General features: G+C 37.7%; 1 protein-coding gene across 2 annotated transcripts in view; it reads right to left on the bottom strand.

Annotated features, from left to right (window-relative positions):
- The window catches only part of ankrd28a (ankyrin repeat domain 28a), a 35,219-nt gene extending 21,440 nt beyond the window's left edge, over positions 1 to 13,779 (bottom strand). The window contains exons 1-5 of one of the 2 annotated variants that reach the window (XM_079591121.1): positions 13,576 to 13,779; positions 3,800 to 3,883; positions 2,230 to 2,308; positions 1,130 to 1,200; positions 849 to 1,049 (exon numbers count right to left, since the gene is read on the bottom strand). In XM_079591121.1, coding sequence (XP_079447247.1) covers positions 849 to 1,049; positions 1,130 to 1,200; positions 2,230 to 2,308; positions 3,800 to 3,883; positions 13,576 to 13,599 — 459 coding nt within the window. In that variant the 5' untranslated portion in view covers positions 13,600 to 13,779. Of the gene's footprint in view, positions 1 to 848; positions 1,050 to 1,129; positions 1,201 to 2,229; positions 2,309 to 3,799; positions 3,884 to 7,294; positions 7,804 to 13,575 lie in introns of those variants that run through there. The other variant, XM_079591120.1, reaches the window with a different exon arrangement.
- Between the last annotated feature and the right edge of the window lie 2,016 nt (positions 13,780 to 15,795).

Raw genomic sequence — 15,795 nt, 5'->3', positions numbered from 1 at the left:
AAATAGTCGTGCTGCTTAATAGTGTGTGGAAACCGAGATATATTTGTTTCTTGAAAGTTCAAAAGAACAGCATTGATTTGAAACAGAAATCTTTTGAAACATTATAAATGTAACTTTTGATCAATTTAATGTGTTTTAACAAAATTAACAATAGTGAATAGTGAAATCTGTAAAATTAGAAAAATGCATTAATGTGAGTGAAATGTATATGATCAGAAACAATTTTTCTGTATTTTGCATTGAAGCAAGTGAACAACCAGACTTTCTTATTTCACTCTTGGTCTTTTGTCTGTGATGCGTTCCCCCTTTTCTTTAATTCTTTGTCTCGTAACTTCCCATACGGAAATGTAATATATGACATATATGTCCCTATATCGCTAGTGACGCCATCATATATGCTAAATATAGCATATCACATATACATATCTCTACATATATGTTGATATAGGTTTTTAACATATATAAATTTCCCATATTAAATGAGTATATTGGCATATATTAATATGATGTATATGATTATTATTTATATAATATTGTATGTTTTGACCATATATGTCACCGATATGTTTAATTTATATATGCCAAACTATTTACTATTTAACTATTTATTTCAAGTCTACAGATCAAGTCTACATATCCACATTTCATTTCAATTTCTATCTCATTATACACATGAAATATATGGGCTGGTTTCATATGTCAATTGTTCCATTTTCTAATAGGTTTTATATATGGGCATATATATTGTATATATGTGGATATATTTAATATATGTATATTTCATACGTGTACATATATTACATGTCCGTAACTATGAGTGTGCAGCTGTTGATCTGTGTGAGTCTGACCTCCAGGTGTCCGCTGAAGGCCGCGTGTTGCAGAGGCGTACGCCCGGCGCGGTCCGCCACGTTGACGTTGCTCAGCAACGGGACTAAAGCCTCGGCGCAGCGCACTGCTTTATGGGCCGCGGACACGTGCAGCGGCGTCTGCCAGTTTTTATCCCGCGCGTTGACATCGGCAGAGTGTTTCAACAACACCTGGACGGCCTCCTGAACACACAACGGGAAGATTAATGAGCCTGAAAACCTTTGTTTGTTAATATTTGTTGTTCCGTGGACGTGTGCCGTACCTCGCTACAGGAAGCTACGGCCCGATGAAGAGGAGTGAGCCATTTATTATCTTTGGCATTTACTCTCGCCCCTGAGAGAAAGGATATGCAAAATGAGTTACGGTTATTAATGTCACAGTTGAAGCACGATACATGCAGCTTCCCATAAGCCTGTTTAAAATAAACTCCCACAATCCTCTGGGATCACATCTGTTGCTTAAAATACAGCAACACCTGTTACTTTTACTCTGTCATTCATGAAGACAACTCCCCTTTACACACGTACATACTGGAAGTCATTCAGGAAGTCACATGATGTGTATAGTGTGTTTGAATGCAAAATCTAGAAATGGCTGATATAATTGACATATATTAGACATTTTCTATCATATACAGTACACAAAGTCAGAATGGTGTTGTTAGTGATTGCTAAGGGTTTCTAGGATGTATTTTATTTAGATGGTAACACATTAAAAACATGTTTTGGTGACACACTACCGTTCAAAAGTTTGGGGAAGGCATGATTTATTTCCTTTTTTATTTAGCAAGGACGCATTAAATTGATCAAAAGTGACAGTAAAGTTTATAATGTTACCAAAGATTATATTTCAAATAAATGCTGTTCTTTTGAACTTTATATTTATCAAAGGATATTGGAAAAATAATCATGGTTTCTATAAAAATTTGAAGCAGCAGCACGACTGTTTTCAACATTTATAATAATCATAAATGTTTCTTGAGCATCAAATCATCATATTAGATTTCTGAAGGATCATGTGACAGTGAAGACTGGAGTAATGATGCTGAAAATCAGCTTTGATCACAGGAATAAATTACATTTTACTATTCATTCACATAGAAAACGGATATTTTAAATTGTAAAAATATTTCACAGTATTACTGTTTTTACTGTATTTTTGACCAAATAAACACGGCTTTAGTGAGCAGAAGAGACTTATTTCAAAAATATTTCACAAATCTCACAGACCCCAAACTTTCAAAAAGTTTTGAATATCATGGAATTGGAAATGATGCATAGATCTGCATAGTGAGCATATTCTTCTTTCAAAACAGAGGATACAACAGCACTGGTATATGATATGTGGAAACGGCCTTCGTACCCGACAGGATGAGCAGCTCGATGATCTCAGCGTCGCCCAGGTATGCAGCGGCGTGAAGCGGCGTCCTCTTCTCACTGTCCTGAGGATTCACAATCACAGACATTAATAAAGACATGTCCAAAACTCACAGCAGCATCACACACAGCGATACACAACATACACACTCGCGTTTAAACGGATGGCCGCTATGTTTTTGAAAGAAGTCTTTTCTGCTCACCAAAGCTGCGTTTATTTGATCAAAGATACAGTAAAAACAGCAATACTGTGAAATATTATTACAAATCAATATATCTGTTTTCTATGTGAATATATTGTTAAATGTAATTTATTCCTGTGATCAAAGCTGAATTTTCAGCATCATTACTCCAGTCTTAAGGGTCACATGATCCTTCAGAAATCAGTATAATATGATGATTTGATGCTCAATAAACATTTATGATTATTATCAGTGTTGAAAACAGTCGTGCTGCTTTATATTATTGTGGAAACCGTGATACATTTGATGAATAGAAGGTTCAAAAGAACAGCATTTATTTGAAATATTATCTTTTGTAACATTATAAATGTCACAGTCATTTTGGATCAATTTAATGCATCCTTTCTGAATAAAAGTATACATTTATTTTAAATTATGCCTCTACATCAACAAAACAAATGCTAATGCAGCTCCAAAACACAGGATGAATCTGGTGGTTTTACACTCATCTGCTGCTTATGCTACATCAAAAATTATCATTTTGTAATTCACCTCTTTATTTGCATGTGCTTTGACCTCCATTTAAAAGTTTTGCGTTTGATGCATGTGCGGTTTCAGCAGTGTGTGTGATATATGATACACACACAAACACACTGGATTCCTGCGCATGGCACAATGATGCATTTCTGTCTGTGTGTGTGTGTGTGTGTGTGTGTGTGTGTGTGTTCCACACTGATCAATGCGGCCACAGATCTCTTGAGAGAGCATGCAGAAACATGAGACACACACACATTTTTCTGAGATTTTCTGCGATCACTGTAGCTTTAAACATTCCTCCAGATGCGTGAGTAAAGCTCCTTCTACATCTCCATCAATAAAGGCAATTACGAAAGAGCGGCAATCATTCATTCTCCATGTCATGCCACCCTGCAGGCTTCTGTTTTCCATCTGGTCTGGAATGAGAATGGAAAACAGGAGGCCAAGCCACATCGAGTCATGTGACCCAGAGGGCCATCACTGATTGGTTGGCAGTCAAATGGGCGTCGCTCCAGACCAGGCCAGGCTTTGGCGATGCAAACAGACTCCTCATTAAACAGTGAGCAGTAAAAGAACCATCTTCAGTCCAAATGCAGGCTCATAACCTCTCAGATGAAGATCCATTATGAAACTAAGAGCGATAGTGTACAGAAACTGCCAGTGTGTCCATTTCAGAATGGTTTCCAAGACCATCCATCACTGAGAGATCAATGAACTGGTCTCAATACCCGGCTACATGCAATAAACACTAAAATATACAGAGCCCGATATACAGAGAATTTCAATGGGGTTTAATGGGAAAGTTCACCCAAACAATAATCAGCAATGGACGTTTACCTGGACATTGACATCTTCTTTCTTGAATATGAGAGAGCGAACTTCATCTGCGTCCACGTTAAATATGGCTTTAATCAGAGAGGGCTGTGGAGAGACGAGAGAGAAACTGTTACAACACTGACGAGAAACATCATATTGATCAAAACTGAAATGATGGCGTCCGTGTTGAAGATGTTGTTGTGTGAAGATGAAAAGAAGGTAAAAGGTTGTGTTTTGATCTATGCAGAGATGAATTCTGAGAACCAAGCGTCAAGCGGTTTATTATAGACCACAGAAGAAAGGAAACCATTGATTCATCGAGACGCTAAAGAGGAAAATCCATTCAAGCTCAGGATAAAATAAATGTATTTAATAGCGTATGAAATCAGTCCTAACAGCATCTGTGATCATATGGAGAGATTCGGAGTTAAACTGTCCCTCTGTGCTCAGTTACTTTACTTTAAAGGGGTGATATACCGTATAATGCCCTTTTCACAAGATGTAAAATAAGTTTCTGATGTCCCCAGAGTGTGTGTGTGTGAAGTTTTAGCTCAAAATACCCCACAGATATTTTTATATTATGTTAAAATTGTCACTTTTTGAGGGTGAGCAAAAACCGTTTTGTGTCTGTCCCTTTAAATGCAAATGAGCTGCTGCTCCCGGCACAGGGGGCGGAGCTTCAAGAGCTTGTGTCCTTTTACCTCACACACACACACACACACGCACTGAACATTTCAAACACTTTTAGCCTTTTATGTTCAAACCGGAGTCAGATAGTTATAGACTCAAGAAGAAGAGACAACATGTAGAAGAACAGGACATTTCTGAATGTTTAGTTGATGAATTTATGAAGCTGATGTGTAGTTATCTTCTAGTCATTGATTAGCATATTCTGTCATGATAATCTATCAATTGTGTTCCGGGGGCGGGTTTATGTAAATTCTAGGGTTGGTGATGTCACTAACCCAGGAGGAATGTCGTGTAGTTTCTACCAGCCGTTTGTTGTAGTCCTTAAAAAGCGATTTCTTTAAAAGCAAATATCTTCCTTTGCTTTGAACTTTGAGCGTTGTAACTTTGCATATGTTGATTATGTTCAAACAGCAACATTACACACTAACTAAAGTTAGAAAAGTGAAATCATAATCAACCACCCCTTTAAACATAACCGTTTATATTGAGCAGATTATTAGTGGGGGAAAAAAAACAGGTCAAAGGTATACAGTATGATGGGGATGCATTAGTGTGTAGAGATTTTGGGTAATATAGCCAATAATCATGTTTACATTGTAGCTGATAATGAGAATTAGGGATGCACGATATATCGGCCACCATATCGGTATCGGCTGATATATTTTCATTTATAATGTTATCGTTATCGGCCCGATAAGAACATTTGGCCGATATATTAAAGCTGATAAATAACGGGTTATTTTATTCAGATGCGCTCTGTTCGCCATGATGGTTTTGAATTGCTTGAAATATAATTGAAATCACTTTTTTTAAAGGAAAATACAGTAAAGTGCAACATGTGCAAGTCTGTCATATCGACTACATCAGCTTGTTCACAAAAACTATAACAAACATTTTTGTTAATTGAAGAAAAGGGGAAATAAAACAAAACAAATATTAGAAGAATAACTTAAACTAAATAAAATTAGAAATGTTGCCTTAGCAACTCATTTTTTGAAATTACTCATATTAAATAAAAACATAAATAGTAAAAAATATTCAAAATATTATGTATAAATAATACTAAAATATCACTGTAATCAAACCGATGAAAATATTCCATAAATATCTCATTCAAGGTTATTCCAAATAAGGCCAGGCTACATTACAGCCACATTCTTGGCTGTATTTGAATATTCTGCTTGGCCCCGCCCACCAGCCACACCCTGTTTGGCCCCGCCCACAAGCCACACCCTGCTTGGCTCCACCCACCAGCCACACTGTGTTTGGCTCCGCCCACCAACCACACCCTGCATTCTCAGATGTCATTATTATAGGAAACTGCAATTTATGCAAGAGAGTAGCAGACACTTACTGAATGTACTCAGACACACACACACACACACACACACACACACACACACACACACACACACACACTGCAGGTTTCCTGTGAATTCACCTCACAAACACATGAAGATGCAGCAGCAGAAGGCAGACTTTGATTTTAATAGCAATGAAGGAAAGACGGGAGGGAATGCCGTAAAAGAAAGAATGCAGGTTTCCTCTGTTCAAGGAAACGTGGCTTGTTACAACAGCAAAAACTTGAGCCTGAAGGCCATAAAAACTGCCATTCAGAACTACTGAGACCGGGTGCTTTTAACTATTAAAGGACAAAACCTGCCGGCAACATCCACAGAACTCAAACCTGTCTGGTTCTGCCACTAAACTGCTGATTATCCTCCGTACACACCTGCTGTTGGCACTGATCACGAACACTTTTAGCTACACAAGATGCATTTTGGTCTGAAATGTGAGAACACAAATCATAACGCAAAAAAAAAAAAAAGTAGCATTCTCAACACTGCTAGTGAGCATTAGCATAAAATGTGTTCCTCTTTTTAAAGCTTTTTAAGTGTAGACTACAGTCATGGCGGAGAAACAGTTTCAAGAAAATCTTGAGATTTTATGAATATGTTTAACTCCATTAATTATGGCCAAGACATGTGAAGGTAACTGTACACAGTCAGGAAAAAAAAAAAAAAAGTATATATTAGATGTAAATTAAAATAAAATAAAATAAACTATTAGAAAAAAAAAATGTTAAAAATTACATAAGGTTTTTAAAGTTTATCTTTGATGAATAAATAAATAAATGTAAAAGATTCATAATTAATAAAAGGTAAAATAATGAATTTAGATTCAAAATATTAAAATAAAACCAATTTACAAAAGGTTTTTCAAATGTATCTTTCTTAAATTGAATCTAAAACAAAAGCTGGCCCTACTTTAGTGAATATCTTTTCACATGGATCACCAAGAGAGCATGCGGTTTGTTTATGAGGCCGGTTGTTCACACAGAACATGTTCCTGCATTTTCCAACAGCATTTTGTAATTTTTGATGGACATATTTGGCCTTTGCAATCCAGCATCTCATCTTCTCACCTCACGTTAAAGTTAAATTTTAACGCCTGTATCTTTTGACTGCAAGAACTTGTTAAAGTGTCCTAAAGCTGTTGTGACATTTGCGTCTGACAGCTGCGTTTCCGTCCAGGAGGTCAAAGGTCACCAGGTCAGATGACCCCATAGACAGTATGGTTTCCTAAAGGAATATTTGGACCTCAGCTGGCACTGACAACACCAAAGATATCCTTACTGGAACACCAATCAGATTTGACTGAGATGAACATGTCTGTATCTATCTCAGATAATAATGGGGACAGATCATATTAAAGCAACCGAGTCATTTAGCTTTTCTTCTCTTTCACACTGCTACCTGCTGCTGTACACACACACACACCAGAGAAACTATTATCATGTCCTAATAGTCAAATCAGCCACCTCACCTTCTCGTCCTGAGAGGAATTCTGGGAAATGTGGTCCGGAGTGGCTTTGGAATGCAGAGAGGAAGGTTCGTCATCTTCAACCTCCTCCAGGACCACGATACACACACGACTCATGCGCTCCGACCGCATAGCTGCCTTTCAAACACACACATACACACACACACACACACACACGAGCGCGCTGCTCTTCACACAAAACGCCCCCTCGACGCGCGCGATCCGACAGCGATGTGCAGGTCCGGTTCCATTAGCATCCGTTAGGAGCGTTAAATCCCTCTTCCAAACACACACACACACACATCCCAGTGAACAGGGAATTCCTTTATTCCTCAGAGCAGGAACATCAGCAGTGCTGCAGTGAGAAGATGCGTGCAGCGTCCTCACACACACTGTCACACACACGCATACACACACACACTCACTCACACACATACACACTGTGATCTGAGAGGACAATGGTGTGTGAGCTCCAGCCTGCTGAAACCTGCACTTTACACACACACACACACAGATCCAACCCCCACCGACCGCAATAACACACCAGCCAACCCTACTGCAGAGAGAGAGAGAGAGAGAGAGAGAGAGAGAGAGAGAGAGAGAGAGAGAGAGAGAGAGAGAGAGAGAGAGAGAGAGAGAGAGAGAGAGAGAGAGAGAGAGAGAGAGAGAGAGATGTGTGTGTGTGTGTGTGTGTGTAGGCAGCGAGCTTCCGACAGCACGAGCCTTTAACAGTGAAATATGATGCGCAGAGCTGATGGGACAAACACACTCAGGAACAGATCAAATTATTCTTTGTCAGGACGATGGACAAGGTCACTGTGTTTTTTTTGTTTTTGTTTTTTTTACTTTAGAGACAAAATTGTTTCCAGAAGTGGGTTAAATTCGGAAAAGCCTTTTGGGATGTCCTTGAAAGTAAAAATAAAGATTTTTTTTTATTTTATTGTATAAAGGAAAGCTGTAACAGATTATATTCGGGTAAATCTCATAAAACCTGTCAAGAACACATGTGGGTCATATTACACCTCAAAATCAAGAGAATTTAGTTTGCATATGGAATATGAAGCCTGATTTTAGGACAAAAAAAAACATCCAAGGCTTATTCAAGCATTTAAAATTCTTATTAATGTAATTGGAAAAACGTTGATAAAAAATATATTTACATTTTAAAGTAATTATACATCTTGGTGGAATGTATTATACAGAATTTAATTCATGCTGGTTTTAATTCATTATTAAATATAATACTATTAAATAATTTCATTAAAGTATTTTCAGTAAGTTCAAGTAAAACATTAAAATATATTATAGAAAAAATATTAGTAGAAAAATGTGCTTAACTGTCATAACAAATAATATCCAAATTAGGCCTAAAATAGGCTTCACTCTTTTTACACAAAATAATTTTGTGTGTGTGTGTGTCTCAATGAGATCATTTCTGATGTGACTCATTCTCCATGGACTCATCTTCATCTCATCACCCTCCTCTTCCTCCTCTCTCTCCATCCCACCACAACAAACTGCTGACAGCCGACACACTCGTTAATGGAGAGATGTGACACACACACACACACACACACACACACACACACACACACACACACACACACACACACACACACACACACACCACACACACACACACACACCACACACACACACACACACACACACACACACACACACACACACACACACACACACACACACACACACACACACACACACACACACACACACACACACACACACACACACACACACACACACACACACACACACACACACACACACACACACACACACACACACACACACACTCTGATGTGGGGATATCCAACTTAAACTAATTCTGCTGGACTGAACACTATAATGCACAGCAACACAAAGGCAAACACACACAACACCCGAGGTGATTTTCTTCAAAGTACAGATGTAGCAGACACTTGTTTTGTGTAAGGAGACTGATCCGAGTCTCCAGAACACCTGATGACACTGGACGCCGGTCACAACCACATCCAGATACTCTTGGCAGATGCTCTCCAGACAAAATGACTTATCCAAATTATGCTTGTGTAAAAAAAAACAGACCATAAACGAGCATGAAAGCAGCTTCACCATCATCACTGATCATCACACACACGTTCTCTGTGTCTGAACATATTCCAGAGCTCAGGGGTCTTCACTGCACTCAAAATCACAACATGCCACGCTTATCTTAAGGAACTTTCCACAAATACAAAACAGCAAAATTACAGGTTTGTGGAAATGAATCTGTCACTCACTCATTAGGATCTGGTTTGAGACCAAATGTTGCTTTGTATTTAGTGATACCGGTGAAACTCAAATAGAAAATGGTGCAAAAGTTCATTTATTTCAGTAATTCAACTTAAAAGCTGAAACTAATATATTATATAGACTCATTACATGCAAAGTGAGATATTTCAAGCCTTTATTTGTTACAATTTTGATGATTATGGCTAACAGCTTATGAAAACCTTTTCACAATATTCTAATTTTTAGAGTTTCATCTGTATATTCATAGGATATTTACGACACAACAAAGTATGTATGCATATTTGTCCCACAATAACTCTGAGAACGAGGCCGAATGATCAAACTTATGAATGAATGCAGGCCACACTACAATCTGAAGGGATTTATTAGTTTTAATGCGTTTATAACTACAGTATTGTTAATGTTGGTGTTAGGTAATACTTCATCTAATGTCTCAAACTGTTATATCACATTAGAGCTAGATTTTTTATTGCTATAAAGTAATATTTTTTTTCCCACCAATTCATGAAAAGTGTCTCATTACATAAAAATCCAACCGCAGGTAAAATTATAAAGACAAACTTTACACTGACAATTAAACTCTCAAATAGAAAGTCTACAAATGTCTAAATATAACAGTAAAAATTTGCAAAATGTTTTTTGCAATGATGAACTAAAAAAGGGAGTTTACAATTAATTATGATTGCAAAGATGTAATGATGCAAGATACAGCAAAACATGTTCCTCGCTGAACCCTGGAGTGTAAAACTGAGTTATAAAAATTAGTAGTTCCTATGAATTGTTCATTGAAGATGTTTCTCTGTAAAAAACCCTGCAGCATTGAACAGTCCTCTAAGCTCCGCCCCCTGAGCCCCTGCAGCCAATCACGAGCTCATCTACCCGAGAATGCAACCAATGAAAACCTGCCGTCACACGCTGCCATCCAGATACAGAATCTCACGAGACGCTCTCACAGTTACGGTTATATGAATGATATTATCAGTCTAGTCTGATTTGCCACTATTAAATACTGTTGATACTGAGATCCAGTGCAGAATGTGGCCAGAAAACAAGCTAGTTTCAGACTTTTGAAACCCGGCATAGACTTTACAGACTGAATATGATTAGTTTAGTATCAGCCGAATCAGAGGATATGATGTGCAGCTCTGAACATGACCTTCACTGACACAAACATCATGCTAGATACAAGCAGATCCCTACGTGTGTGACGTGTGCGTGAAACTGGATATTTAACGAGGAAAAACCGTGATTGTGTTTCGCATGGTTTGTAATGTAGCAGGTTAGTGTATACCAGTTTTACATTCAATTATTGACAAGACTTGAAAAGTAATTAAACATGCAGTAATGTGTTTTAAGGCCCACTGAAGGTTTAATGTGTTGATGTCATTTCCACTGAAACAGGAAAAAGGGGCGGGGCATATCACACAGCCCCGCCCCTTTTTAAAAATAGCCAATAGCGTTTAGTTTGTATCACAGCTCGTCCAGAGCCGTTAAACTCGGTAAAGCCGCAGTTTCCTCCTAATCTCTAACCGTTTCTCTTCCATATCGCTTTAAAATACTAGCCTGGGTTTCCCCATACTGCCTTTGCACAGCGCGATTTTATTTACGCTGAAAGGCAGTCTGGATACCATGGACCAGATTTTCGCCTCATCTAGGGAACCAATCACAGAACGGGGAGGGAGCAGCAAGACGATGACGACATCTATGCGACACAATTAAGCAGTTTGTTTATATCCATATATACCTTCGACCCTCAGTCGCTGAACGTCATTGTTTACACAAAAATATCTTACCCATCGTCTTCTTCCTTGTCTAATTTCTGTCGCTCTACATACGTCATCTGGTATAATGGAAACGATTGGCTATGAGCGTACAGGTGCTTTTGATAGACATTCTTAGCACCCAATAAACGGCGCCGGCGCATTCGTAAACCACGCCTCAAATACGAGAAAATGCGCATGTGGTTCCCAGACCCAAGTCTCAACGAGAATTGGGTCTGGCGTTAGCCAGGCTATTAAAATACAGCATTCTGTGCAGAACTCAAACGGGTCCTATACGTTTTCTGGATCTGCCGCGACTCGATCACATGATCCGCTCTGTGTTTCGTGTCTCTGGACCGGAGCTGCGGCGGTTTGCGTGACTCTAACATGACTTCATTCGCCTCAATGGAAAGCATATTTACACTGTCTGAATTGTTCCCCATCTCCTATATAGTGCACTATTTACAGAAAAATAGTAAATGTGTGAAAAGTGACCGATTTCAGCCACAGCTTCTATTTATAATGAAGGGGGCGGAGCTTCAGATTTGAAAGAGAATTTGATTGGACATAAAATCTGATGAGAAGCCGAAGTGCAGAGTAATGTCATCAAAATCATTTATCATATTGGCGGGAGTAAGAGACTAAGTTTTGAAAGCTTATATCTTCTAAATGTGAATTTTGGAGCACACTAGATTATATAAAAGTAAGGCTAACATATTCACACTAAAAGCCAAAAACATTGACATTTTGATTTCATGGGGACTTTAAAAGTCTCAGAATTGAGTGTAAAGGGATTTGATGGTGTCAAACGCCCTCTAGAGGACGCGAGAAGCACAACCGCATGAGAAAAGCTGTCGATTCATGATTAACCGTTTACTGTGCATGCAGTGTGTGTTAGCTGTGCTGGTTTACACTGGTCTAGCTGGTCTGGTGTTATGGTTTTATAGGGGTTTAGGCCCTGCAGAACAACTAGACCAATGTAACCCAGTTCAGTTTAAAGCAGGTTTTTCTTTCAGTCTCGTGCTATTTATATGACCATTTACAGAATCTCACAAATATCATTCATCTTATGAAGACTTGAACGCTTCTGTCTGGTCACGATCAAACTAATCTAACAGCCCAAAACGAAGTAAGTGGGAAAGGGTTTTATAAACGCAGGTTTGGCTAATAGTTGCATGAATGATGCTTCATTTATTAATAAGCAGACTGCTGTTAAACATTCTTTCTGTCAATCATAATTCCCTCTTGTTTTACCAAGCAGGCTTTATTTAATAACACTAACCGCAGCCAGATGTTGTCAATCACAGCTAATGATGCAGATCAAATTGAATGTAAAATGGCAAATATTAAACATGACTGTTTGCTTCTAAAATAAAATTGCAAAAAAATGGCAATTTAAATTAACTGCAAAACAGATTTAAGACCAATACATTTTTCATAATGATAAACTAATTAAATAGGCCTAAATAAAAATGTAAACGGGAACGTCAAAAAATATAAAAATAAGCTAATTTAGCCAAAAACACCATTTAGTGATAAAAATAAAAAATATAATAGTAATAATAATTAATGAATAAATAAACAAATTAATTAATTTATAATAATTTTAACGAAATGGCAACCAGTCTACGGAAGCCCTAAAATGCAATGGCTTTTTTTCTTCTTCTTTTTTCGACATAAAAAAGTAGTATTTTTATTTATTTTTTACAATAATTGTTTGATTCTGAAACACAATTCACACTGAGAGTCTACTGTCGCTATACTGCCCCCTGTTGGCACAGTTGTGTAACTTATAGAACAACTTTTGTTATGTCGGGATCTTCTTTAACCAGTCAATAAAATTACAAATATAATAATATTAGTTTAGTTTTTCTTATACATTCATTTAAATTTAAAGTTAAAATATTTATGTTGCAAAAAGTTAATGTCTATGTTATCCTATTTGAGCACTACGCAGATAATACGCACATACTTTAAGGGTATTAGGGGTAACCAATTCAATGCTAGATAACCAGAAAAATTAACCCTTAAATAAGCATAGAATGCATTAATGCAGCACCGCATCAGGCCATGACCCCAATGCTGGAGCACTTAAACCTGCAATCAGGCTCTTAAAAGCTTAGCCTGCAGTTCGGTTCACTTTCCAGCTCTGCAGCTCGACCAGCACAGCCTGAGATGCGAGCACAGGTGAGGTGAGCTGAGGTCAGGTAACTGATGATGATCACTGACCTGCTCTCGGATCCGCAGCAACATCACTTTCTCCTCCAGCGCAAATGAAGCCGGACTGGCGCTTTAAAAGCCTAAAAGAGCCCGAAACATCTCAGACAGCCGCGGGATAGCCTAATGTTCTGACTGCCACACATGCCAGGGCTTGAGTTTCCTCTCCTCTTCCTGAAATAGACAAACACAAGCGGCACAAAGACACAGGAAGGCACACTAGTGTCTCCACTCTGCGGTACAGCGACTCTCGCTGCAGTGACAGTGCGAGACCGATAGAGGGCGAGCTAATGTCACGAAATATTATTATCAAAGTCAATTTATCTCAATCTAGTTATTATGTTGCCCAGCATTACATCCACAAAATTAAAAAAAACACGAAGAATTACTACAACTTCAATAAAATATTAGAAGGACTTTTTTATTTTTTACTTACCATTAGACTATTTATCATTGATACATTATTAGTGACATGTGATGTTCTTATCATCAAAGCCTTATCAAAAAAAGAGAAAATATTCAGATTTATTTCTAATTTATAAAACGGATAGTTCCAGTCCTTGATTCTGATTGGTTGAGCCGCGTTCGAAGCCGTTGGTTGTAAATGACTCAACAAACACACACCTGTGACCGCGTTACATTATAGTGTTACTGCGCAACTGCCGTTTGTGATACTTTGTTGCTACATGTGTTGCTTAGCAACTTCTCTGGAACTAAATTGCTTGGCGAAGGAATAAATGTGTTATAACGTTTTATTACATGGCTTGGTTGAATTCTAATGTAGAATGCGGTCTGTTATTTCTTGATAACACACCGCTGCTAAGTATAACCACACCGTTGCCATGAAAAACAGAGCGTTGCCATGGACGCAGGATTCTAACCGTAGAGACGGAACGGACTATTTTCTTTAGCGGAAGCCATATACATCGTTTTAAATCAATAAATCAATAAAGTCAATATTTTGTGTCAAATTATTGAATTATTTGGTAGGTAGCCATGTAACAAACAAGTGGGTTGCTAAATTATAAAAATATTCAAAGTACAACGTTATGGTAATACACTAGGCTATTTAAGAAGTATTCATGTTAAACTCAAATGGGACATTGATCTGAATAGGCCTATAATGTTTGACAGCTTATCAAAGATTCTAGCGCTATCGTTTATTATCGTGCAAGTCAAATCATTTGACTCAATCCGGAAGTAAAGCCAGAGTGGAAGTTCTCTTGTCGTCTGAAAACATCTATGCCCGACATTCCACAACAAAGCCTAATCGAGGACGCACCTGATTGGCTGAAACCGAGTGCGGTGCAAAGTGAAGTCATCGATGTTCCCTTTCCTACCATGTTGTGGGTTGTTTTTCTAACCAAACTGTCCAAAAACGGTCCAAAATATATTAATACACGCTGAATGTTGTGTTAATTTACCTCGTCTTAGAATCAGTTCACTTAAAAAAAATAAAAAAATCCACAACGGAGTTATTTATTTGAACAATATACATTTAAAAAATGTATTTTATATTCTAAACAAAATAATTTGATTGTAATCGGATAATTTTTTTTTTTTTTACATTTTAAAAATCAATTAAAATGTAAATAAATAAACGTATGTTTTTTCTAGCTCAATACAGAGGTGATAATGTTCCGATAAACTTACTAACAACATATACTCAAATAGCCTTCTCTGGCATGCGAGTAATGTCGCGGTCAGTGCTTCAGGGTGCCGTGATTAGACAGATGGTCATTTCTCCGGCTGGCGAATCTGTGGCTGGAATAAGAAAAGGTAAAAATACGACAGCTCTGTGTGTAAAAATAGCAGAAGAGTCACTGACCCACGCTGGCCTTTAGATGCAAGGAAGAGCCCGAGGCCCTCCTCCTCTGCTTCACACAACCTGACTTCACAAAAAGTTCCTTCCCATAATAACCACAGCTGCATCTAGAAATAATCACGTTCATTACTGTGTGCTTTAGCGCCACCTTGATGTCACCAACAATAATGCCACGACATGTAAGAAGAAAACACCCTTGAAGTGTTTTAAATATGCAGTCAAAAATGATTGAATGAATTCAATTTATTGCAATACATGGAATAATTATGTCTGGAACTTAAAATCAATAAAAAAAGAAAAACCTGAAAGTAATACATAAGAATAAACACTCTACTAGAATACACAAATTGTTAATAAATACATTTTCATGTAATTTCTTTAATTGTGGTTGTTGTTGTTGTAAGAAT

The sequence above is a fragment of the Phoxinus phoxinus genome (genome assembly GCF_949152265.1).
Source record: "Phoxinus phoxinus genome assembly, chromosome: 19".
Lineage (NCBI taxonomy): Eukaryota > Metazoa > Chordata > Actinopteri > Cypriniformes > Leuciscidae > Phoxinus > Phoxinus phoxinus.
Note: the sequence above shows the minus strand (reverse complement) of the source record. Positions and strands in the feature narration are given on the sequence as shown.